The following is a 26201-nucleotide window of genomic DNA, read 5'->3' as shown; positions in this document are numbered from 1 at the left end:
ATTCTGTGAGCCTGAGAGGGGTGCCCCTGGAACCTCGTCGTGACTTATAGTTGTCCTGCTTGCCCCTGTATCAATTAAAAACTTTCTGTCTTTCCCTAATACTTGACTATGTACATAAGGACCCTCTTGATCTACAGGAACCTCAATAAGAGGCAAGCCAACCTCCCTCTCTAGGCTGTTTCATGTGTATCGCTGATAATCAGGATAATCATTTTGCGCATACTGGTACATCTCTTGTGTCGTGTTTTGTGTTGCGGTAATGGGCTGTGACTGTGGTACTGCTACGGTCTGTACTGTCTGTTGTGAAGCATGCATAGGTTGTACGTTCTGGGGTACTTGTTGTTGGGCTTGATCTTGTCTAGGTGGACGTGGTCTCTCTTTGGTTTTACCCGTAGAGATATTATGTTTCAAAACTGCACAATCGTTTATATAGTGACCTGGCTGTTTACAGTAGTTACATGTCCCTTTAACAGGACCTGCTGAATTATTGGACTGTGTCGTACCCTTTTTATTACCGTCAGCTGGAACTGACTGAGCAACTAGCATTTTCATTTTTGTGTCTTTCATACGTCTTTGTTCGTGTTCATGTTCTTCTCTAATTCTATTCTGGTGGTACTGTAACATTTGTAACATTTGTGAAGGGGTATTAGCTTGCCAGGTGCTCTCGACTTTCAGTACTCTATTCTTAACCTGGGGCAGGGAATTCTCGACTAATTTGGATACAAAAAGATGTGGATATGACTCGCTACTTGCTTTCAGGCCACTGTTAATAATAAAACATTTCTCAAATCGGGAATAAAAATCACTAGTGTCTTCATCGGGTTTCTGTTTGCAGGCTGAGATTGCATCCCAGTCTTCCTTTTTCGTTGCTAATAAACGTGGCAATACTTGTACTAACAATCCTGGTAATGCTTTAGTTTTGTCCCCAAGCCCTAGGCCTGGAGTTCGAGCGTTTTCTTCGTTTTCTAATGCGGCCCAATCAATCTTTTGCTCTCCCACCTCCCATTCTTTTTCTTTGAGTTTCTCGTAAATACCGGCAGGCAATAATACTTTCAATATTTTCATAATGTCGGGATAGGTGTAATCACCCATGAGTAACATGTCTTTTATTTCACGGTGGAAACCTGCTGGATCTTTGTCATGGCTGGGCACTAATTTCTTCATTTCCAATAGTTCTATTTTAGTTATGGGCGTGTACACAAACACGCGTCTAAAAGTATTATCATCATTCCGGACTGGGTGCACTTCTCGTAAGGGATTCTGTCTGTCTATGTAATACGTTTTTCTTTCTATGGGTGGAGCTGGATCAAACTGTGGACACAGGAAGGCACTATATCTGTGCCGATGTTCTAGAATTACTTTAATTAAATCGGTACCTAGGCCTCTCCATTTATTCATGAGTAGTTCTATTAATATATCAGGTAGGGGACCAGGATCAGAATGTTGACTTTTGTACAATATAAGGAGGTGTTGTATCATGTACATACCAGCTAGACGCTGTTCATCTGGGGAAAGATTCAAAAACGTTTGTGCTAACGTGTCATCACTATATTTATCAGGACTGTCAGCCCATTGTACTGCTGACCTGGCTAATTCTTGTTCATCCATGGAATCGAGTACATGGTACCCCATTCGTTCTTGAAGTATTTTATCGGTATCCTGAAATAGGTGTTCAGGGGTCTTTGGATTTGACATGGCTGCTTGAAAAACTCTCTTACTTTCTGGACGTACTGGACGCATACTATTATTAAAGTATCTTCCCTTACCTACATATGCTATCATTTCTCTAGCTGGTAACTGCACTGTTCCTGTTGCTGTTTCTGGTTGTTCCTCCTCCGAGGATTCATTTTTGTCTGTATCTATTTCCCTTTCAGGCTGTCTTCTTTCGTGTATTTGTTCTACTGCTTTTCGGATCCTTCGGTACATATTTTCTATACAACTCTGTTTATCATGTTTTCCGTCTGCTATATTCTGACCCCATTTGTTAAGTGCTTTCATTTCTTCCTGGTCTACGCCAGGCCTATCTTGGTCTCTTATCAAACAGTTTATGAAGAAACGTAATATCATTCTTTGAGTGTCAACTTTCTGATGTGCCATGGCCTCACCAATACTTTCAGGGCCTTGCCCCGTTTGGACAAAAAGATATATTCTGTCTAGATGCTCAATCATTCCTGGTAGTAACATTAAATAGTTTGCAACTCGTCGTAGACGTACTGATGACAGCATCATTCTGTCGTCTTTACCGGGTACTGGATCATATCTACAGTCTGTAAGAGGCTCTTTAAATATGTCATAACTCACTGTTTGAGGTGTACGTTGTTGTGCTAAATCCCTATAAGTCATTCGATGTGTTGGTGGTGGTGTATGGAAACCTCCTGCCGCACCTCCTGAGGTGCCAGGTAAAAAGGGATTTAGTGGATTCATGCCAGGGAGAATAGGTGTAGGGAGGATTGGGGCTGGAGGAACGGGCGCAGGATGTGGACCGGGAGGAGGAGTTTGTTGTTGCGGAAGTGGGTGTAGATTATCTCGAGGTGGGGTGCCGTCAGCAGGTGGTGTGCGTGGCGGCGGAACAATAACATACTCGGGGGCTACATCGTCTAAATAGGAAGAAAGGAATATGTCCTTTGCGGTCTTGTGGTGTAATTTAGTCGGAAGTAATGGAGGTGGCAGATCTTTTGGTACTTCCTGGGTGGCCTTAGGTAAACCCTCGGTCAGAAGAGGATACATACCATTCATAAGAGTGTTTCTTTGTCTGTCTACTTGTTCTGCTTTAACTCGTATACCTTCTTCAACTAATACGTATTCTCGGGCCTTGTCTGAATCCTCTCTACTTTTCTCTGCTTTTCTGAGTGCTTTCTCTGTGCGTCTATGCGATTCTTTACGCCATAATTCAATGGCATCCTTCTGTGACTGTCTGGCTTTCTTTTTCCATAATGCTTCTTCTACTCTCATGATGCAGTCGGCATCCCACGTTCCCGTAGCGGGCCATTTCTGATTCTCTTCTAAATCTTTGGTATAGTCCACCCATAAGTCAAGATATAATACGGCATCTAGGCTGTGCTTATGGTACATAAAATATCCGGGAGTGTCCCTGGGTGGGATGGGAACAGCTTCCTCAAGTATCCCTTTTCTAGTTTTTATTTGTCTTAGTTTGGAAAATAAAGGCATCTTGAACCTTGCTACTTGATACTTACTCGAACTTGGACACAGTTAATACAATAAACACAGTAATGAAGATCGAACAATCACTCATACCACGACATTTAAAACAAACTGAAACATTTTTTAAAACGAACAATGATGATTAGAATGAAACTAGCTAACTGCATACTGGATATACTGCTAAACAGTACAGATACACCGCTAAAACAGTGCATACCGGGTCTGTGTATCCAAACCCGTCTTGACCGGCACAAATTAATGCGCTCGTCTAGATGCGTCCCCAGCAACGGTACTCACCGGGAAGCACGGAACGGAAGGCCTTGGAAACTCGACACTGGACTGGATCGGACTGGACTCGACTCGTGACGTAGGTACTTCGGGACTTCGGAACCTGGTGGGCCTCTGAATACCTCGGACCTTGCTCTCTCAGCTAGGCTCTGTTCGGGATCCTCCGCACTCCTCACCGCCTCGTCTGGGTGTCGATCGCAGCCTCAGTCACCTCCGTTGGCCTGAGGGAGATACAGGAAATCCTGCGGGTACGCGTAGTTGTCCGTCCGGCTGTGGCAGGGGACCGGGCCTGCAACGCACCGCCGGCGCGTAAGGTGGGGGAGGGGTCCCTGTTCGGGCGCCAATTATGTGGTAAATATAAATTACCTATACTTAATTTATGCGGTAAAGTTCAATAAGAATAACTCAGAAAAAATAAGAGGCAGAGTCCGTGGCATCTGAGGTTTTAAAAGGGGTTTTATTCCTTAAAAAGGAATTGGTTCGAACCAGGCAATCGTATTCCGTCACCACGAAGGTTCAGGAAGGGATAGACAATACTTTATTGATAGAATATCATATATATAGTCAATGCATTACAGTGGTGATGGATGCAGAAGGCGTAACAGCTGAGAGGAGAGATAAGGAAACATATACGTAATGAAAAAGGCGGAACAGAAGGTGTGCACAAGGGTGTGTACTAGAAACGTCACATAAAGGTGTTACAAGTGGGTGGATCCATAAGAGAATCCTACAGTGTCAGCAGAAATACATGGCAGAGATGCGCGAGCAGCAGCATGACGTGCAATTGACGTGGAACTGGAGGGTGAAGGGGACTTGACATTTAGCCTTACATGAGGAGACAGAAGTCTGGGATGTCAGAACAACCTAATCCCAAATCATATCTAATATCTGGTGTTTGAGGAACTGTATTATCTAGAGGAAAAGGTCTCTTGGGCAGAGGCTATTCTATACTGACTGTTAGTGCGTGTATATGCGTCTACGTGTCTACATGTAGTGTGGGGGCCATGGGCCTACCATGGTAACAGGAGCAATGAATTACTTGCATGGAGACAGAAAGGCCGGGCCCTTTGCTCTGCAGCTGGGAAGGATGTTTACCTAAACTACTAGACAGGAATGTATTTTCGAGGAGCGGAGCAGATAACTTGAAGGCAAAATACAGTCTTGGCAGGCAAGCAGGCCGAGCCTGGCACCGCTAGCCGCGCAGGGAGTAAGACAAAGGTCAGGGGTACAGATGCAGGTCCAGGCTGCAGCATCCGGAGACAGAAGGCAGGAAAGGACTCGATGACAGAAATCAGGGCCTAACTCGCCAGAGCCAGGGGAAACATGAAAAGTGCACCATGTAAAGACATTGGCAAGGCACACTTAGGAACGGAATATCCGACCCATTCATGGTGGATCTGAAAGAGGACATGTTAACGTTGGACGCAAATGTATTTACGTCTTCATAGCTAAAAGTGGAGGGAACATACATGTACTTGAAGCACGTACATGGAGCCGTTGGGGTCTACGATAGGGGACATAATTGACCATAAAAATTCATATTTCCTCAACAGTACTAAGTGATCCTGTGCGGAAATCTCCTGGGAAAGGTGCATTTATTTTGTTGCATTACTGTCTAGAGTCTTATCATTTTTTGCTTATAACCTGTAGTCCCTGTACTTAATCTTCCTCATTTACTCTTAGGAGGGCTTCCAGCGACATTGCTAGCATGCAGAGTGTAACACCCCCACTCTTCTTTTTGACCATCCCCGGGGAACCTACTATTCTGTGGAAAAAGTGGAAAAAAGTGTTCTTGAATTATGCTACTGTGTGTCGCCCAAATCTTGGGCTAGAAAGGAAGGTAGCATTATTGGCATATTACCTAGGAGCGGAAGGTGAAGAGGTTTTAGATCACCTCCCTGGTCTAGGGGCACTGGAGGCAAGAGGTCTAAATGAACTAGAAGTAAGCTTCAAGAAATTAGACTTACACTATCTCCCTAAGACAAGCACCATAATGGAAAGATACCATTTTGGGAAAAGAGTAAAGAAGGAGAGGGAATCTATTGAAGATTTTGTATCTGAACTAAGAAGACTGGCTTCTACATGCAAGTTTGGTGGTGCAAGTGAGGAAAGGATCAGGGACCAGTTTGTGCTAGCTTGTAGGATGGAGCGCGTGTGGGAGGAGTTGTGGCTGAAGGATGACCCACCCCTGAGGGAGGTTTTAATAATAGCCAAACAAGTAGAACACATGTTACTGTGTGTCAGTGAAATAAAGCAGGACACTAGTGAGAAAAGAAGCGAAGACAAACCTAAAGTGAGCGAAGTTGTGACTGAATGTGAGGCTGTCTGTGATCAAGGGCCAGAAAATAGTGAGTAAAGAGCAGAAAGAGAACAAATCGGGAGGGTCATTCAAGGGCTCCTGTTATAGATGTGGTCAATCATAAGTGGGAAAGAATTTTCCTGTGTGTCCAAGGGGAGGATAATCTTGAAGAAAATGGATGTGAGGCCCGGGGAGTATGCTGATCGCCCCATCTCAATGAAAGGTTACTTCTGGGACAAAGTTGAATACAAGGACAGAACAACAGTGTCTAAGGTGTATGTGTCCACAGTCGGTGATAACATTTTGGGTTGGCAGGCACAGAAGTAATTGGGGGTCTATCTTAATCCCAATAGCAATCCCCAAATCTTAATACAAGAGATACAAGAGCCAAAGGAAGATTTAGTGACAGAGTTCAAGGAGGTATTCAGCGAAGAGCTTGGATGTTTGAAGAACTACTGCCGCAAGATCAAATTGAAAGAAAACGCGAAGCCTGTGGTGGCAAAGGTCAGGAAGCTACCCACTGCCATCCAAGAAGCGGTGAAGAAGGAACTCGAGAAACTGTGCAAAGCAGGAGTCATCGAACCGGTGGAAGCGACGGAATGGCTGGCGCCTATCGTGGCCGCCCAGAAAAAGGATGGGTCGGTTCGGCTATGCATTGATCTCAGGGCTCTGAACAAAGAGGTTGTGGTCGACCGATTCCCGCTCCCCAACATCACCCAGATGATGAGCATGCTAGAGGGTGCAAGAGTATTCTCCACACTGGACCTTATCTCAGCTTACTTTCAGATCAAACTGCACGAAGAGTCGCAAGAACTCACAGCGTTTGTGACACCCATGGGCGCGTACAAGTTCAAGAGGATGCCCTTCGGGTTGATCTCTGCTGCAGCCGTGTTCCAGAGGCTCATGGGAAATATCCTGAAAGAGATTCCTGGTGTCGTATGCTATCAGGACGATGTGCTAGTGTTTGCAAGAGACCATAAGGAGCATGATGAGAGGCTGAGACGAGTGCTGGCCAGGTTTAGGTCGCAAGGTCTAACAGTGAGGAGGGAAAAGTGCGTATTTGGCTGCGCGGAACTGGATTTCTTGGGACACAAGTTAACGGCAGAAGGTATCCGTCCCAAAGCAGAGCTCCAAAACACCATTGTAAATTTGGTGCCCCCTAGGAGCAAGGACGAAATCAAGTCCTTTATGGGAATGCTGGAGTTCTACGGGAAATTCATACGGAACCTGGCAGGAAGAAAGTATGCTATCAGACTGTTGTTGAAAAAAGAGACAGCCTTTGACTGGAGTCAGGAGTGTCAGAGAGAGTTTGAGGACGTGAGAAATGCACTTGCAGAAGCACCCAGCCTAAAGTCCTTCATACCCAACCGTGCGACAGTAGTCACTACCGACGCTAGCGCAAAAGGATTGGGAGCGGTCCTCAGTCAAGTAAGCAAAGACGGAGAGGAAACGATAGCTTTCGCCTCAAGATCCCTTTAGAAGTCAGAAAACAACTACTCAGTGATTGAAAAAGAAGCCTTAGCGGTATTCTGGGCATTGGGCAAATTCAGGGATTTCCTGTGGGGCACACAATTCACCCTTCGCACCGACCACAAACCATTGGTGGAGGTTTTCAGCAAGAAGGGCCTGGATGCGATCTCTAGCAGGATCAGGCGCTGGGTGGTCGGTCTCCAGGAATACACTTTCTATGTCGAGTACGTCCCTGGAACCCGTAATTTTGCTGCAGATTGCTTGTCAAGGCTCGTGAATGAAAATGAGGCAAATGAAGCTAATGAGAAGGAAGATGATGGAATTGAAAACTATCAGATGGAAAATGTGTGCGCCATCCAGAAGGCGATAGGAGAAGAAACATGGAAAAGTGCACAAAAGAAAGACGAAGTCTTGGAGGAGGTGTGCAAAAGAGTAAAACACGGATGGAACCATGAAGATAAACGAGATGAGGATATGCGGCCGTTCTGGACTATCAAAGATGAACTGTCCGAAGTCGATGAATGCCTGTTCAGGGGAACGAGACTAGTACCTCCCGCAACTGTGAGAGAGAATCTGATAGACATGGCTCACGATGGCCACCTGGGCATCACCAAGACAAAACAAAGGTTGAGAGAAGACAACTGGTGGCCGGGCATGGTTCTCGCAACTGAAAGAAAAGTAAGAGACTGTTCCGTGCAGCATCAGTGACAAAGTACTGAGACAACAGACACCCCCAATGGTGTGCAGGCCACCACCTTCTGGACCCTGGGAAGAGTTGGCGTTGGACATCGTTGGTCCATTGATGGGAGAAGTGCGCACGCCGTACATTCTAGTGCTCATGGATCTGTACTCCAGGTGGCCGGAAGTGAAGTTGGTGAGTGAAGTCACAACTAAGGTCGTCATTGAGTTCCTGCAAGGGTTGTTTATTAGGGAAGGATTACCCAGCAGCCTACTCACGGACAATGGAGTGCAACTGTGTTCGAAAGAGATGGAAGACTTCCTTGAGGAGAGAGAAATCACACACAAGCGGTGTGCCCTGTATCACCCGGAGACCAATGGCATGGTTGAGCGTTTTAACAAGACCCTCAAGGAGAGTATCCAGTTAGCAAAGGCCAGTGGCATGAACTGGAAGGAAGAAGTATGGAGGCAGATCGAAGCATACAGGTTCACCCCGCACCAAACGACGGGGGTCACCCCTTTCGAGTTGCTCTGTGTAAGAATACCCAACACCAAACTATCCCCAGGGTGGATGGCGTGGAATAAGGGATGGTCAGATCACTCCAGAGAAGGGAAAGGATTAGTGAGGCATGAAGGAGTTATGGTGGGGAGGAAAGAAAGATTTGACAGACTCAACTCTACAAAGGAGGCCGAGTTTAAGGTAGGAGATGACATTAAGATCAGGACACCCACGGGCAGGGCAAGATGGTCAGAGTACAGTAGGCCCACCAAGATCACTAAATTGTTCAAGAATGCAGTGAATACCCAGGAAGGGAAGATCTGGAACCTGGGAAGAGTGGTGAGGTTTCACCCCCCCGGGCAGGATTCCTGTAGAGAATATGAGGGTAATGGTGATTCCAAGGGAAACATGGGTCCCACTCCCAAGAAGCAGTGGCCGGTCCCCCACCCGGGTGTAAGGACTAGCCGGAGAATGAACAGACCTCCCAGACATTTAGAACAGTATGTGATGATGTAATGTTCGGTTGTACCATTGGTTCTCTTGTTGAAATCTGATGTTTCATTCTGCAGGGAAGGGGATGTGTGGCATTTCCCACCTTGGTTCCCCCCGGCGTCTCTGCATGTAATGGAGCTGCTCGCGGTGACATCACTTAGAATGTCACCGCGACCAGCGTTCCAAGGCGAGCGCCGGCGGGCAGTGTGAAGTTGCTACCTGTTGTGGCCTGTGCTGTGGCTGGGGTCGCTGTTCATCTTTTGGCATAACGTACCCTAATAAATGCCGTTTGACTCCTCAACTGTTCCTGTCTACTTTTATGACGAATACCACAATATGCAAACGAAGTGGCTCACAAACAGACACTATTTTCTCCAACCTTTATTGGTAGAGGAGCAGCATCCACCATTGATTTTGCTATTTGTTCAAATAGTTATGGCCATAAATTAAGTGGATATAAGATCTTGGATTCGCCTATGAGTGATCATCTCCCCACAAGTTATTGAGATGGACACTCCATTTGTGGTAAGACAAAAAGATCTGCCTCCTACCCATGAAGTCCAGGATGTGATGCTTGGTAGGCAAAATGGGTACACACTCAAGTGGAGTAAGGTGGTCCCAGAGGAATTTTTAGCTAAATTGGTGAATGCATGCACAGAAAGTTTCAGAGTCTGCCTGGATGAAGATTCCGTGAGTGAACATATAATAGAACACTTCTACACTATAGCTTCCTCTGTTAAGGAGAGTCTAAGGGTGGAGCTAAAGAATGGACGGAAGAACAACAGAAGATGGTTTAATACGGAATGTACCAAGACCCTGACTGAGCTCAAACACGCGATACATCGGGAGCCCCGGGATGTCTCTTTAATAAGAGATTTAAGAAAAAACTATAATTTGGCATTAACCAATAGGAAAAATGCCATAAAGAAAATGGCCTGGGAAGACTTATGTGCAGCTTCAGAATCTAATGATATATCTGCTTTTTGGAGGGTGGCAAATGCCCCATTCCTTTGTGATAATCACAAAGCTCGCATTGAAATCGCGATAAATGAAGATGAGTGGGTTACTCATTTTTCCACTCTTTATATGGCTTTAGAGGAAACCCCTGAAATAGGACTGAACAGAATGTATGAGAAAGGGGATGAGGTACAAAAACTGGTGGTCACTCTACCCGAAGTCCTAAGAAGTATAAAAGCTACAAAGGGTGGAAAGGCAGCAGGTCCAGATGTGATCCCAGCGGATTTGTACAAAGCGAACAGTGACATCTGGGTTCCCATCCTGGTACAGCTTTTTAGTCATGGTATACATCGATTATTGTCCCCATTTATAAGAAGGGAGATAGGCAAAATTGTGTATGTTATAGGCGAATATCCCTACTTGACTCATCGATAAAAATCCTTGGTAGAGTCATTTTAGAAAAATTACAATACTGGGCAGAGGACAACGGGGTAATAAGCGATCTCCAATATGGATTCCAAAAGGGCATAGGAGCCATTGAACAGGGCTTAAATTTATTTATCGTCCAACAGAAATACATAACGATAAAAAGGGAGCGTTTATATTTTACGTTTGTCGATCTTACATCGGCCTTTGATTGTGTATCCCACAACACATTTTGGGAATTGCTGCATAGGCTGGTGGTGGAAGAACCGATTATTCGGTTTCTGAGGGAGTTGTACTCAGGGGCAACTGCTAGTGTCCGTTACGGAAAAGGGGGGGGGGGGGAATGTAGTAGATCATTTTGAATAGGGCGTGGCGTACGCCAGGGGTGCGTTTTGGCACCTTTTTTATTCGTGCTTTACATAAATGGCCTAGAGGCTCGTCTCCTACAAGAGTGCAGGGGTATGCCCAAGGTGGGGAGAAGATCTATCCCTGCGCTCTTGTATGCAGACGATGCTGTTATAATGGCCTGTACCCCCATGGCCCTGCAAAAACTGTTAACTTCCTTTAACAACTTCATGCTCAGCCTGGATCTAAATATTAACTGTAGCAAAACTTTCACCATGAATTGTGGACCACGAACAAATAAACACATGAAAACGATGTTTATAAATAATGCTCCCTTAGAAAATACGCCAACTTTTCCTTATTTAGGCATCCTGATTCATGAGAGTGGTTCACGGGCAAGTGCAATAAAAGCAAGAAGTCTCCTGTTCTCAAAGACAATAATGGCCTTAAAGAGTTTTTTTTAAAAACTGGGAAAGAAACCAATAAGAGAGATTGTAACTATTTATAATGCAACGTGTCTATCCGTGGCTCTGTATGGATCAGGATTGTGGGGATACTCTAATATACAATCGATACAGTTAGTGGAAAATAAGTTTATGAGGCACATTTTGTCCGTCCTCGAAAGTACTGCAACCATTATATGCCACGTGGAGTTGGGGCAGCCATATATTTCTGACATAATTAGAACACAGCCCATACTCCTGTGGCACAGTGTATGGACTGTAAACAAGTGTGTTGTAAATTGTGCCATACTTCAGGATGTGTTAAAACTCCAACATGTAAGTGATTTTAAGTGGTTAAACTACGTTAAGACCTTCCTGACAGAAATTGATTGTTTACAATATTATGAGGATCCACTGACAATGACAGATATATCGAGAAAAACACTGAAAAAAATGTGTATGGAATATCTAAAGGAAAAAAGACTGTCAGAAGAAATAAAGAAAAAGACGGTCTGCTCACACTAGATGATTTTTAAGCCTCCCCATGTCGGACCATGAGAGATTCCTTTTAACACGTTTTAGACTTAATATACTTTTTAGGTTAGTGACATTCCCGGAAATGAACTCTTGATCAAAAGAACTGTGTATGTGCCCGTGTGATGAATTGTCTCTGTAATCGGATATCCATGTTTTATTTTTTTGTAAATTCTATACCTTGCCTCGAAGAAAATGTAATGTCCCTGCACTTAAAGTTATGAATTTAAATAGATGCTGGCCAGCATTCTTAGAATTACAAAAAATGGACACTGTTTTTATTGTTACATCTTTATCAGGATTTTTTAAACATGTTTTTAAATTGCGAAAATCGATACGTTTGGATGATTCTTAACTGTTTTTAATAGAAACTGTGATTCCTCCTCCTTAGAGAAAAATCAGCTGTAATATTCACTGTAAATGATTTTTTACTATGTCGCTTTTATGGTTATTGTCTTTTAACCAAATAAAGTACTTTTTGACTTGACTTGACTGTGAAAGGAGGCAGCGTCCTATTTTCATCACATAATGTGGAAAAAGGGCAAAGTCCTGGTCTCGGTGCCGATGACGTCACCCAACTGCTTCCAGTACAGGCCTCCATTGTACAGTATCTGTAACTTGTAAATACGAGTGCACAAGCGTGTACACCAGGATCACACAATTGCCAGATGATGTGGCGACGCCAGGATTAATGCATAGGTTACAGACCAGCCATTTAGCCGCCACTGCACCCGTTTTCCCTTCTTGCAGACATCCACCATCTCTTTATTCTCTGTACAGACGTTCGCCTTGAAGGGCTCCCGCAGCAGCAATGCAATCGTTCAACGCCTCGTCAGGGGTAGTAGGCACTATATAAATGCAAACACAATACAGGGGTTCTGCCTGCCCCGGCCTGGGAATCCTCCCGAGCACCCTAGGCTGCCGACAGTGGCTGCCACACTCTGAATTTTCTTGAAGCAGCTGCTGCCGAATCTTTGAAAGTTTATGCAATGAGAGCTGGGTTTACAGAAAACCACTGGGGTTCGTTCACCCCCTAATGCAAATGTGTTCAGGGTGTGACTGGAATGGTTCCCCACGCCGTGCTTAAAAACATGTTTGGTTGAAATGTTACACACCAAGCAACACGTGTTGTATGTGAGGTGTGCCTGTTTGCTAAGTGTAATCTTTACTGGGCAAACGCGCGCCTGGACGCATGAAGATGTGAGCTAGCATTAAGCGTCTCGTCGCCTCACACTGGGTAACAAGCGCTATGCAAGAGCTACTAATAAGACACAAAGTAGCTGGCTTAAAGATATTGTTCGAAACGCTACATAGATAGATGCATCTTCTGGTCCAGTCACACATACTGGCATTGTAAGGTTTGTGCCTTGGCTCCCCTCCCCACCCTTGAGTGTGGTCGCTCAGTGCGGATACTTGTATCTTAATCCAATACTCATCAGCTAGAATTTTAGCAGGTCCTCAGCGTGTCATCCACCCACAGCTGACGTCAACACCATTGGCATTTGCGTCAATGTACGTCTTTACCTTTCAGTAGTCATTGTTGGAAAAATTTGAAATCTGCCTTTCACAGGTCCTGATATGGACTGACACTGCCTTTTATCCTTCCGAGGCCCTTCTTCTATAGGCAGTAAAGAGAGTAGTGCTGTCCAGCGGTATAATAAATGACCTTACTTTCACTAGCCTTGCCACATCGTGTTTTTAATAGGAGTACAAAGAATGGCTCAGCATTTTCTCCTTTTAAGGTCAGTAAAACAAGTTTCACTGACTTGGGGAATAACAACACAAAATCAGGAGCAGCGCGATGACGGACCTCTTAGTTGCTAAAAACTAGCGCCAATAAGAAAGGTAATGACTTTTTATTAACACTTCTCCAAAGCTGAATGCCGTTGGCAGCAAGCGCTATGTATGCAAAAACAAGATGTCTCCGGGTAGGGAAGCCCTGGTGCGCCTTAATCTTCCTTTGTTTTTACTCTGCAGGTGTCGAGTTACCACTCTTTACTGCAGGGACACCCTTTCTACGTGCCCTCGGATTACATTTTAAGATGCTTCTTTTTTTTTTTTAAATTCAACAGATTTTATTAGAAAATGTTTATAAGTACAGTACAGGTAGATTGAAGGCAATAATAGTGCGGGTTGTAGGAGAGTAGGGTCTGCTATCCTATGGTCACCCCAAATTTTTGCTTTTTGCTTCACTGGTTTATGACTTAATGTGGCTGTGGGCCTGCTAATCAGACCCACAGCCTGCTGTTCTCTCTCTAAAGTATTGCCAATGCACTCTAGGTGCATTACGAATTGGAACTGGTTCACCTTATTGGCCCCTGTAACAGTGTACCCTAGGTACCCAGGGCATAGGTGTTTCCAAGGCCTACCAGGGGCTGCAGCATGTATTGTGCCACCCCTGGCCTGGCTTCCATATTTGACACAACTGGCTGATCACTCAGCTGGGGTAAGTTGGTGTAATCACCTCTTGCTTAGATATAGTATCCCTATATCTAACCTTAACTGGACACATGTTAACCTATAAGCCATTCCTATGGAAGGCTCCTGCAATCCTGGGGGCAGAGTGCATGTTTTCATGTGAGATGGTGCTCTAGCATGAGCTGAGCCTGTCTGCAGCTGTCGGGAATAACTCCCTTAGCTGTTCCGGGATATTGCCATACCATATACTCTTAAGTGCATTATAATCCTCGCGGTTATATGCTAACTTTGGTTTGGTTTTATCAAAACATGTTGAGTAAGGTGTCATACGATTTGGAATACTATCCCCTCGACAGTTCTGTCGACGGGGATAGCATTCCACCCTTCTAGAGGGACACGACATGTACATAGCCTTAACCCCGGTTAAAGTTAACCAGAGCCTCAGCATCACAAAATGGATGCTGCCACCACAGACACAAGTCTGACCTCCTGCTGCTGGGAGTACTTCAAGCGAGGGAGGCTTGGACAAAGGGTTTCCTGCCTTGGGAGGTGCGAGCACCACCCCAGACAGGATTTTGTGTATTGGGTAGGGCAGGGCTGAATAGAATCAGACATGCCCGGGGCACACAAGGTGTCCCCGTGCATAAGCCAGTTCAAACCGGTCCTGGGACTTTCCAGACTCAGGCCTGGCGAGGAGCTGGACAAAGGAAAGGGGGTGTAACCGCCCCCCTTCCTGGTCCCACCCAGAGGAGGGACCTAGCAGGTGATCCACCCCTCAGATTGGGAATAAGAGTGGGAGCAGTGCCATAGCACCTCAGATCATCCTGAATCAACTTGAAACTAATAAGACGACTGGACTTCGACATTCTGCTGCACAGAAGACTGAAGAGCATCTCCCTTGTGGCCTAGGAGTGGCCACCCTGTGAACACAGGCACCATCCAGCAACTCGACGTCTGCTTTGCCACCGCTTCCCGCCCGAGTCCAGAGCCTGACAAGACCCAGACTCCCAGACTTCTCACAGCCCGATCCGCAGTCCCTGCAAAGAAGGGACCCGTGGAGGCACCGAGAGACGTGGGACCGGACCTCTTGAAAGACCCCCGAGACGCTGACTGAGCAGCACCCGAGGCACTCTCGACGCTGTGCTTTGGGGTTTGAGAAGCACCACAACCGAGCAGCCCTTGCACCGAAGATCAGCCCCCCAGCATCTCCACGATCTGCGTGGGGCCCTTTTGCATCGTGCCACTCGACGCGCCATCCCGGCCACTTGCCACGTGGTCAGCGACCATCTTGGCAACAAAACCTACAATCTACACTGCGGGTCTGGTTGCTCCAGACTTGCCCTCGCTCCTGTAAAAGGGAGCACCCTCTCTGACCTTGCTGGTCCGAGTGATAAGCCTTTTTCGATTCCTGCGTGGCTTGCATTAGCCAAGGCCTGTTTGCTTCGATCAAGTTGCCGACACCGCCATCAGCTAGAGCCTTCGTGGGACAGCTCGTGACCGACGCCTGGACGTCCTCGACCTCTTCGTGTCCACGTGGCTGCAGAGAGAAGCTACACCTCATCGCATGTTTGCACACGACATCGCCTGGTTCCAATCTGGTTCCACGGTAGTCACTGGCTAGTGACTTTGAACATTGTCCCCTCTGCTTTCAGGTCCTCACCACTTCAGATCCACCCTTGGATCCACCGGAACTCTTCACATCAAGCCGCCTGCAGCATCTTCAGCTCCAAGCACCATCGACCTGCGTGACGAAACCCGACACTACTTCGCACCTGTGCACCCGCTTCCTGTGGGTGAGGTAACTCACCCACACTGTTACACACCTATAGTGTCTGTGTCTAAAGTTTCACTCCTCTAGGTCACTCGGAAGGTTCCTAAAACACTAACTTTGTAACTTTTACACACCATAGACAATGCATTGGTGAATGCGTGCACTTTAAACACTGCACCCGAGTCCCGCGGGCCTTTCCCGACTTAGTCACTGCTAGTCCCGATCAGCTCCAGCGATTCCCTAGGCCTACTTCCTTTTCGATTGGTATCTCTTATACCACTTTCTTAATATATGGTTTGAGTGGTAACCCGCCCTCATCCATATTGTGCAACTTTTGTGTATTTTAACTGTGTTTTGTTTTAACACTTGTGCTTCTGTGCTCATAAAGAGTATAGGGGATATTTGTAGTTAATAAATATATATATATTTTCAATATATATCTGTGTGATGTCCTTTCATTTGGTATTCAAGGGGGTTGTATATGGTAAAACAGCTTGCTTCACATGCCTTTCAGAGTTTAGCCTAAGACTGCTTTGTCCACGCTACCACTAGGATAGCTGGTTTATAAGGTTGACTTACAACCAATCATCATAAGGGTTGCTTGGCATGGTACAAGGTGATCACTAGAACTAGTGAGCATCACATACCAGGCCAACTTCTCACACGGGTGTGCGCCTGTGTGGTTACAATTGGCATCTTGCTTGTTCGTGCAGTTGACAGATATACATTGAGAGAGGTTCGGCGAGCTGGAACTTGACCTTGTTGCATATTGGCCTCAAAGGGAGGAAGAGAAAAGTCAGAAAGGAGAGATAGAGCGGAGCAGACAGGGTGGTTGGTGCGTCTAGCCAGAGGCCATCCTGCTGGGGTTCATCATCGTGAGTGTGGGTATGTGCGGGCAGCGGTCTTTGTCTTTTAGCTAAGGTGGTTTGCGTGTGCTCGGATAATGGTCCAGGAAATTCCACGTCTCCTTTTTCGGTGTGTCTTTTGATGTTATGTTGTCTGCCGCTCTGAGTAAGGTGATCCAATTGAACCTGCTTCTGATGGGGCAAAGCTGGAACAGACCAGCTGCACCCAGCCCGTCTATTAGAACGCACTTTTAGGGGTCGAACAGCGCCTCAGCGAGTCAGAAAGCAGTTTTACACCCCAGAAATCTTAGGCACAACAAACTGGGTGGCTTCGGCTGGCAATTGAAGAAACCTGCTCGGATGAAGTAGCCAATTAAAGGTCACCTTGTAGTTAGAGGCCTCTGCCCCTGCCTGTCCTCCTGTCACCTCCTCACCGGGGTCGCATCCAACCCGGCGCTTCTCTCCCAGGCTCTGCTGTTCCTGACTTCAGAAATCCCTTATTTTAAGGCGTCCGCTTTTTCGTTTGCAAATGTTTTTCATCTCCTGAATTTAAGAATGGGAACGAAGTAAACAAGCATTTGTAATGCACTAGGTTTGGCATTTGCGAGGTTTTGAGCTATTGGCATTGTAAATTACAATGCCTTTTAATTTTGTGTTAGCACACCGCCTGTTGGTTTTCAAACATGCAATTTCTACTTATGGTCATTACTTACAAGAAGCAAAGCTGACAATAACTGTGCCTGTTTTACTGCCAGCCTTGCTTCTTATAAACAACGACTAGAAGTACAAACTGCGTGTTTACGCACCACTTGCAGGTTTTCAAAATATATAAATAAAAGGCAATGTTATTTACAATGCCAATAGCTCAAACTGTAGCAAATGCGAGACCTTTTGCATTGCAAATGCTTGTTTTAAACTGCATTGGCAAATGGCAAGACCAGTCAAGGCTGGCACACCAGTACATAGTTTTGGGGATTGAGGTGAACTTACCCTGAACTAGTCTTGTCCCCTTCGCTGAGATAAGAATGGGCAAACTCAGGCACAATATTTAAATGTTGTATTTCCGTGATGGAGGGGATTTTACTTTTTCCTTTAAAGGAAAGTTGATTTTTTGTTGTGCTCATTAATGCACAGTTCCACGATGTAGTATAGCAGCTCAGACACAATCTGACTTTTGCAAGGCTTTTGTACAATGTAGTCTGTGGGTTTCCAGAATAATGACAGAAAAGGGTTCGTTTGTCCAGGAACTTTCGCTTTCTGTAGGAGCTTTCTGCACTAGAAGCACAAGGATTACTAGCCCACTTTAGGGCTTGTACTGAAGGACTCCATGGTCATCGTCGCTATCCTTGTGCAGTGCTGAAATAAAGCACACTCATAGCAGGAAACATAAATTGTCTATCCCAGTCACATATATTATATATATCTAACAACAATACGCCAAAATATGCCCTAAGATTCTGCACACACCCTCTTGTGTGTGTATTAGAGTATGTGTACGGAAATGCAGTCTCCAGATTGAAGCGTTACTTACTGAGATGAAAAGGTGGGAATACCTTTTTCAAAAACCTAGTTTGTGGAAAGACGTTTTATTATTTCATATCTCATCCTTAAAGTACAGTTGGAAGGCTTGTGATTTGAGAGGGCTTTTGATATTAAGATTATAGTGAGGGATGCAAGTCCAAAGTCTGGTTGTCTGACTCAGGATCTCTTTTTTTAGGACAGGGGCACAAATTGGTGCCAGAAGGGGAGGAAGATGGCGAAGATGATGCAGATGAAGATGGTGGAGTTGATGATGATAATAATGATGATGATGATGACGACGATGACGGCCTGCCTCCTGGTAATAATCACTTATATTGGTCTTTTTTTTGTCAAATATCTGTTTATTAGCTGAATTTTTATAAAAGATTTCAAACAGTCATGGCTGGTAGCCATATCAACATTCCCACACTGTGGCAATGATCATCTTTTATTGCTCGTAGCAAGCCACTGACTCAAAGGGAATCCAAAATACTACTAACTTAAAATAAAAAACTCCCTCTCTCTCCCCCCCACCCTCTGGTGGAGAAGCAAGAACCGCCAGTTTCCTACCTACTACTCTGCTCCGACTTGTGGAGTACTAGTTGTGTTGTTCCCTCTTTGCTAAGCGTTCCCTGTTATGGGACTCAAAATTGGAACAGGTGTAACCCTTGTAATGTAGGTGGACATACTGCCAGCGGGAGCCCCTTTGTAAGCTATGATACTAGAGGCCCCCATTTATATTCAAAATTCTTATATTCGTCTCTGAAAATGACAGACATACCCTCCATCGTAAGTATTTTCCATAAGCGTGAGTGCCATTGTGCCAGCACTAGCGCTTCTTTCTTCTTGCAATTAGCCACTATATCCTTTTTGGCTACCCCCATACATGCCCAGATAATGGCCTTGTCTGCCTTAGTTTGGTGCTCTAATGAGGCGTCCCTTAGACCCAGGAGGATCATATCTTTGGAACTTGGTACAGTTATCCCAGCATGTCTTTCATTCGGGCCAAAATCTCCTCCCAGAATGGCTTAGTAGTTGGGTAAACCCACCATATATGGTGAAAGTCTCCTAGTAGACCACATCCTCTCCAACAAAGATCTGTGGTGAGAGGAAAGATCTTTTTAAGTTTGGAGGGAATTGGTACCAGTCGATTAGATCTGTCTTTTTCTGCACTTGTAATACCTACTGTACAAGGATAACACTTCAGTCTTCAAATGAAGACCTGTTAAAGTAGTACTTCTCCATCACTCATTATTCAAATGATAGAGCTGTGCCAGGGAAAACTGGCAGCAGCTTGGGTCTTCCAAACCACCTCCTACTTTTCCAACCTCGATCCTCTTTGTTGGAGCACTGTGCATGGGCAGAAGCTTTGTGTTTCACAAGGGTTTTTGCACCATCGTTTTGCACCACTGTGCCATTATTTGTTATCGGTGAAAGTTCTCATAGTGTACCTTCCAGAAGAGTTTATGCATACTTGTATGAGGTCTTGCAAATTACTTTCGGGCACCTTTATTACTGCACTTCTGCTAAATTTAATGTGCAAAAATGGTTTAATTGGGACTTGTGACGATCTGTCCGGAGTCCAACATGGCTCGGCTGGCCTCTTGCTCTAGGGACAATCTGCTGAAGGAAGGTGAACATCCACCCCAACGTGACCTTGGTGCTCTTGCCCCCTGTCGGCCCTCTCATCCCGTGCCTGTCACTTCTGGAGGATCAAGGTCTCCAGATGCCATCAAGGATCTGGAATGCCGACGATCTTCCCTACGGTGGCCTCTCCCGCTTGATGGGCGACGAACCCCTGCCTACTGCCGGCAAGCCAAATTTCCGAAGACCTGTGGAGTCCAGATGCCAAATCACAGCTGGAGAGTCCTGTCCCCTCCCCTCTGCTCTGGAGGACCGACATCTTGCCAGTGGCCATTAGGGTGGGCGCTGCCTTTCTGCGCCATTTGGTTTCCCGAGCCATCTTGCAGTACTCTGCTCTGCAGCGCCTGGATCTGCCAGGACCCCAGCTACCCGCTATGGGATTGTCCGACCTGGGGCTGCCTGCTGTGAGAGGATCGAGACCCCGGTTACCCCTGAAGAACCCGGGACCCTGATGCTCCATGCAGCGACCTCCTCGTATTATCGGAGACCAGTCCCGGTGAGTCCTTTCCACCTGCCCCGCTCACTGCCTGGCTTTATTCCTGGATGTTGAGCGGCCTTAAGTGGGGTCCACTTGAGTGACTGCAAGGTCCAGGGAGTGGGGCATCACCACTCCCTTCAGGGCTGGTGCGCACCTGACTCCCGCTGGGTCCCTGTTTGCCTGCTCTCAACATATCCTGGGGACTGAGGAAGACTCTTGCCCACAGAAGCCTCACCCCTGCGACCTCAGGCACTCAGCCATCCGCTAGCCTACCGGGGTGGCCGTTTGTACGAGCCCAACCTGGGCTGGGTCCCTGCTGTTTCTCCTCAAACCGGGGTTTATGGGGTGGGGCCAAATCCGGCCCTGCTCGGCCCGCTGTAGCCTTGCCACTGCAGACGCCCACCAGACTTGCCCGCCGCTGCCTAAACCCCGCGACCTCCTGCGGCCTCCTGCCCCTGTGCCTCTTTGGGCTCTGACTCCAGCCGATGTGGGTTCTGGAAGCTGCCTCATCTGATCCGGGGTGGGCACGAGCGGAGCTTTACCATGACCTACACACAGATCTACAGTGGCTTGGTTATGTCGAACAGGACCCTAAAATAGCGGCCGCATCTGCCTTCATTTTTCCTTTGTGGCCTAAATGGCAGCCCCAAACTCCTTCTCTGGATTGTTTTTTACTCACCCCCCATCCCTCTTTTGTACCTCTGCCCACTAATGGTGACTTGTTGTTCTACTTATTGAATATGAAACTGTAGCCTATAATGGCAACCGCCTCTGCCTTCGTGTATCCTCGGCGGCCTAAATGGCAGCCCCCAGCTCCTCCTCCTTTATTTTTATTACTCCCCTACCCCCTTCTCTTTCCTCTGCCGTCAAGTGGGGACATGTTCTTCCGCTTCTTGACTGTGCAACTGTAGCTCATGTATCTATTCTTAACTGTTTCTCCTGAACGCGGAGACTTGAGCAACATGTCTGACACCCGGTGGAGCTGCCAGACAGCTATAGAGGAGATTGGCCCTGGTTTCCCCCTTGACCTTCACCTACCCAGCCGGACATTGGGCACAGTTCTTCCCTGTCTCCTGATATGGCTACTTCCTCCCCACCCTCCTAAGAATTCCCGCAATTGTTTTTGTTTACTGTACCTTACTATGCTATTGTAACTGATGTAACTTTAACGCAACGATCCTCTGGTAAAGCGCTCTGATACCTCCGGGTCCAGCCAGCACTCTATAAAACTTTTCAAATCATTTCAAATCAATACTAACTTTCCTGAACACTGAGACCTGTGCAACATGGCTGATGCCCGGTGGAGCTGCTAGACGGCTATAGAAGACCATGGCCGTGGTTTCCCCCTCGACCATCACCTACCCAGCTGGACATTGGACACAGTTCCTCCTCGTCTCCCTCCTACAAATTCTCGCAATATTGTTTTTATTTACGGTACCCTACTTTGCTCTTGTAACCTGTAACGCAACGATCCTAAATGTAAAGCTTTCTGATAACCTCTGGGGTCTAGTTCGCGCTATATAAAACTTTATGTAAAAAAAAGTGAAGATAAAACACAAATTGTTGCAGCGCCAAATTATTCAGGAACCATGCAAATCTTGTCCCATCCCTTGTTAATATATCTGAAATAGACTATTAGTTATAGATTCTTACCTTATAATTACCCAGGCGTCAGACTGGATCGAGAATTTTTCTTCAGCAATACCCCTGCATAACGGTAGGTGGTGTAGGTCGACTCTGCATCTGCTGTCTGCATCGTAGTCGCCAGGATGACATTGCGGTGCCTACTTAGATGCCGCCCCGGCACGCTGACATGAGTTCTTTCTTGTTCTGTACCAGCCTAGCACAGATCCGGAGAGAGCTTGCCCTATAGTAATTTTTTGAATAAACTTTTTCGACTTTTGTCAACGTCTTTTTTTTAGTCTTTGACTCCTTGTGCCCGAGAGATGTTCCATCGTCGGACCCGATTCAAGCCTTGTGACTCCTGTCACAAGCTGATGTCCGTGACTTATCCGCACCTCGTGTGCCTCTGGTGCCTGGTGTGCGACCATGATCCATAGTCGTGCTGCGACTGTGGGGCCATGAATCCGAAGTCTTTGCGGGAGCGGTCCCGAAAGCTTTTGGAGGCCCGGCAGTCGGCTCCGCGTCGCTCTCTGTCTCCTTCAAAGGGAAGGTCTCAAGTCGAAGCACAAGAAGAAGGCGAAGAAGCACCGTCACTCTTCGCCTTCCCCTGTCTGTCGGCTGACGTGGTCAGGACCCGGAGCTTTGTCGCTCTAAGGCACCGTCTCCAGTGCCTGACTCAGGGATGACTGCTCGCCTCCCCCGTTTCTGGGAGCTGGTTCGTCCCCTGCCCAGCTTCATACATTCTACGAAGCCCTCTACAGTGTATATGGGCAGCCCAACTCTGCTGGTGCGCCTTGGGGGCCCGCAGCCCCGTTTGGGGGCCTTTGGCCTTCGATGCCGGCGGCTCCAGCACCGGAGGGCCCCCGTGGATCCAGGCCTGGATCCGGATCGACGCCGATCGACCTTACTCAACCTTCCCTGGCGCCGACCGTGCCCCAGGCAGACGCTCTCCCCTTCCTCATCCCTGAGATGGAGCCGGATTGTTATCGGCCGACTTCAAATATGACGCCGGATGGTACTTTCGTTCCCTTGTTAATCCCAGGTGTTCCCTATCGCCCTGAGGGTGGTGATGACGACTGGGAGGGGTTGGGGGGGGGGGGCGTGGCTAAGGTGCCGATGAGGACAGTAGCGTGAGGTGGGAGTACTGCGCCGACCCCGTCACTTACCCTGGTTTGGGGGCCAGTAACGCTCCTCAAACTGACCAGAACCGAGCTGGGAGGTGCTGAGAACTGATGCGGGTGATCCTTAGCAGGGCAACCGCATCTCCGATGACTGGTGACCGAGCGGATGGTTGAGTCCGGTCCGAGAAGAACTAAGATGGCGCCGGTGGAAACTGTGCAGAGTTGGTGATGACGCAGTGAGCGGGGCCGAGACAGCGTAATTGAAGCGTGTGGGGTCCTTCGGAGAGCAGCGTGGACCAAACAAAACAGCTGAGGAGGCACTCACAGAGCAGTGAGGATTGAGGAAGCCGCTCTGCCCCAGGGAACTTCTGGTAACGCTGTGGTAGTAACGGAGGAGGCATACAAGAAGTGAGGTGATCTGCGGTGCTTCCTGCGGGCGGATACCTGCTGGTATTTAACTGGGGTCACTCTTACCAGGCGCCCAGGACTGAGAGGCATACTAAAGGGCTGGCTAGAGGCTCAGACCACCATTTTGGGAGAAGCGCTGAGTGGGGGAGTTGCTAACAGTGGGGACATCAGCGCTCATTCATGCCGGCCCCCGGATCAGGTGCACCACATCAATCATTCCAAAGGTGCCGGTGCTGAAGGTGGTGCCTTTGCAGGAGCGGGTCTTGTGGCTGTGGGGCTTGGTGTTCGCACCGGTATTGGACGGTGGAGGTCAGGGCAGTGGAGCAGCCCGTGGGAGTGATGCAGAGCAGGGAGGGGACCCTCCGACTCAGAGGATTGGGCCTGCGGTCTAGGCTAGGGGCACGGCGGGGAACCCTGCTCGCCGCCATGGTTGTGCCACGGCCATAGTCAGTTGAAGCTGAAATCTGAGCAAAGTACTCCCGAAGTGGTGATGGGGCTCTGGGATTAAGCCTGCAGGAAGGCACGGAAAGCATGGACGCAGTGGAAGGCTGGTGACTGCTTGGTGTTGCGCCCCTGCTCCTGGACTGGGCAGAGAGAGCTGGGTGTGCCCTGAGTGGGGAGCGCCAGCATCGGGACGAAGCTCTACCTGTCTCCGGTGTCCAGTGATGAATAATTAAACGATGGAACCGGGGGCATCTGCGCTTGACGGGTACGAGGAGCAGCTAGGTTTGTAAGTGAACATTTGCGCAAGCTATCAAAAGTCAGAGGGAGTTCCCCGCGGGGTTGGGGACCGAGCGGTGAGCGGCCCATCAGGAGATCTGGGGAGTGTGCGCCCCGTTGTGGCAAGGAACATGCAGTGCCTGCGACTGGCACAAAAGCAGCGAGGGGGCCTTTGGAGGTTCAGCGGTGATCAGCAGCCTGAGGAGTAGAAACCTATTGGGAAACCATGAGGTAAGCAGTGGGGGGCGCCCCGAACTGGAGGAAGAAGCGGCTGACCAATGGAAGCAAGATGTAGCAGAATCGCAACCGGAGGGGAACATGCAACAGCAGGTAGATCTTATACTCAAAGCCATCACAGACACCAGGGACACCCTTCAGCAGGATATTGCGCAGGTGACACTAGGGCTGGGCCTCCTTCGAGCAGATCATGAAAAGTTGGCAGATTGTGTGAAACAATCTGAAAGAGACACGTTAGTGATAGATTCCTTACCTTAGAATATCCCCAGGCGTCAGACTGGATCCGGAAACTTTTGCGTAGCAATACCCCTGCGCGCTGGTAGGCGTCGTCTGTGGCTCCGCGTCCGTCGTCGGCGTCGTGAGCGCCGGGATGACGTCGTCGGAGTACTTAGACGGCGCCCATGCGCGCTGACGTCAGTTCTTCTTTTTTCCGCGCCAGCTAGCGCAGATCCGGAAGAAGCTCTACCCCCAGTCACTTTTTGACTGAATAGTTTTTTGATCCTTTTTGATCTTCTCTTAGTCGACTGTCTCGACTATCGGTGCCAGGGATGCCCGGGTTCAAGCCTTGTTCGAAGTGCGGCCGACTCATGTCGGTCACGGACCCCCATCGCCGGTGCCTGAAGTGCTTAGGCCTCGACCACGACGATCGAACCTGCGTCGACTGCCGGGCTCTGACGTCGAAGGCTAGGCGGGAGCGGTCCCGCAAGCGTCTCGAGCTGAGGCACTCGGCCCCGCGCCGCTCCAGATCCCGGTCCCGGTCCCACGGGAGGTCGAGGGACAGGTCGCGAGGTCGGAGTCATCGACGTTCCGGAAGTGGACACCGATCGTCTGGTTCCAAGTCCTCAGGTAAGAGGCATGAGAGGTCGGAACGACACCATCGGTCCTCCGACCCGCCCCGACGCTCGCTCGATGCGGCCGGGGACTCGGGCGACACCGCCCACGCGGCTCCGCGGGAGTCGCAAGCCTTAGGGTCCCTGGGCACGGCGCGTCGCAGGAGGAGGTCGAGAGGTACCTCATGGCCATGAGGGCCCTCCCTCCTCAGTCGGTTCCCGTGGCGCCTTCGGGCCGATCGGCTCCGTCTGGAGGTCCTTCCGGGTCGGGCGCTTCGGCCCCGACGACGTCGGGTACTTCGGGCCCGGCGCCGCTGGCAACTTCGGTCCCGGCGCCGCGCGACCTCGCTGGATCCGGCTCCGGATCCGGGACCTCGCCGGTCGACCTTACGACCTAGCCGGCGCCGTCCCTTCAGGTGTCGTCCCCGGCAGCCGATGTGGTTGCCGACCCCAATGTTTCCTACGGTCCTACTCAGGAGTCGGAGGGGCGCCGCTGGGCGCCGATTCCGTCGGCCTTTGTAGACTTCTATCTCCACGAGGAGGCCCTGGCTGTTAATCCTGGTCTCCAGGAGCCAGGTGACGAGGAGCAATGGGAGGGGTCCGAGGACCCTCTGGCACGTGATTGCCAGTCGCATCAGGACTGGACATATGAGCTTGGGGAGGCCAGTGGTATTGACACCTCGCCAGACACTGGATTTACGTCGCCCCCGACTGTGGCTTCGAAGGCGGGTTCTGCTTACAGCGTAGTGTTGACGAAGGCAGCTAAGGCCTTAAACCTTCAGCTCCCCGTCGCGGCCGTGAGGACTAATCTCCTCACTGAGGTCCTCAAACAGCAGTCCGGCTCCGCGGAGCCCCTCCTGCCGTTCAATGAGGCCTTGTGTGACGTTCTGCTGGGCACTTGGTCCAAGCCCGCCACAGGCCCACCTGTGGACAGGAACGTGGCCAGACGCTACCGCCCGGCACCGGGCGACCCATGCTTTTTTTCCACCCAT

At 48.4% G+C, this 26201-nt stretch overlaps 1 protein-coding gene across 4 annotated transcripts in view; it reads left to right on the top strand.

Moving 5' to 3' along the window:
• Nucleotides 1-26201, top strand: part of LOC147685008 (uncharacterized) — a 2279237-nt gene that overhangs the window by 1047711 nt on the left and 1205325 nt on the right. For 3 of the 4 annotated variants that reach the window (XM_086940905.1, XM_086940908.1, XM_086940906.1), the window contains one exon: nt 18345-18467. The exons of the other annotated variant lie outside the window; for it this stretch is intronic. In XM_086940905.1, coding sequence (XP_086797031.1) covers nt 18345-18467 — 123 coding nt within the window. The remainder of the gene's footprint in view (nt 1-18344; nt 18468-26201) is intronic. 4 annotated transcript variants of the gene reach the window in all.

The sequence above is a fragment of the Lissotriton vulgaris genome, chromosome 10 (assembly GCF_964263255.1).
Source record: "Lissotriton vulgaris chromosome 10, aLisVul1.2, whole genome shotgun sequence".
Lineage (NCBI taxonomy): Eukaryota > Metazoa > Chordata > Amphibia > Caudata > Salamandridae > Lissotriton > Lissotriton vulgaris.
The sequence above is the reverse complement of the archived record's forward strand: the minus strand, read 5'-3'. Positions and strand labels throughout refer to the sequence as shown.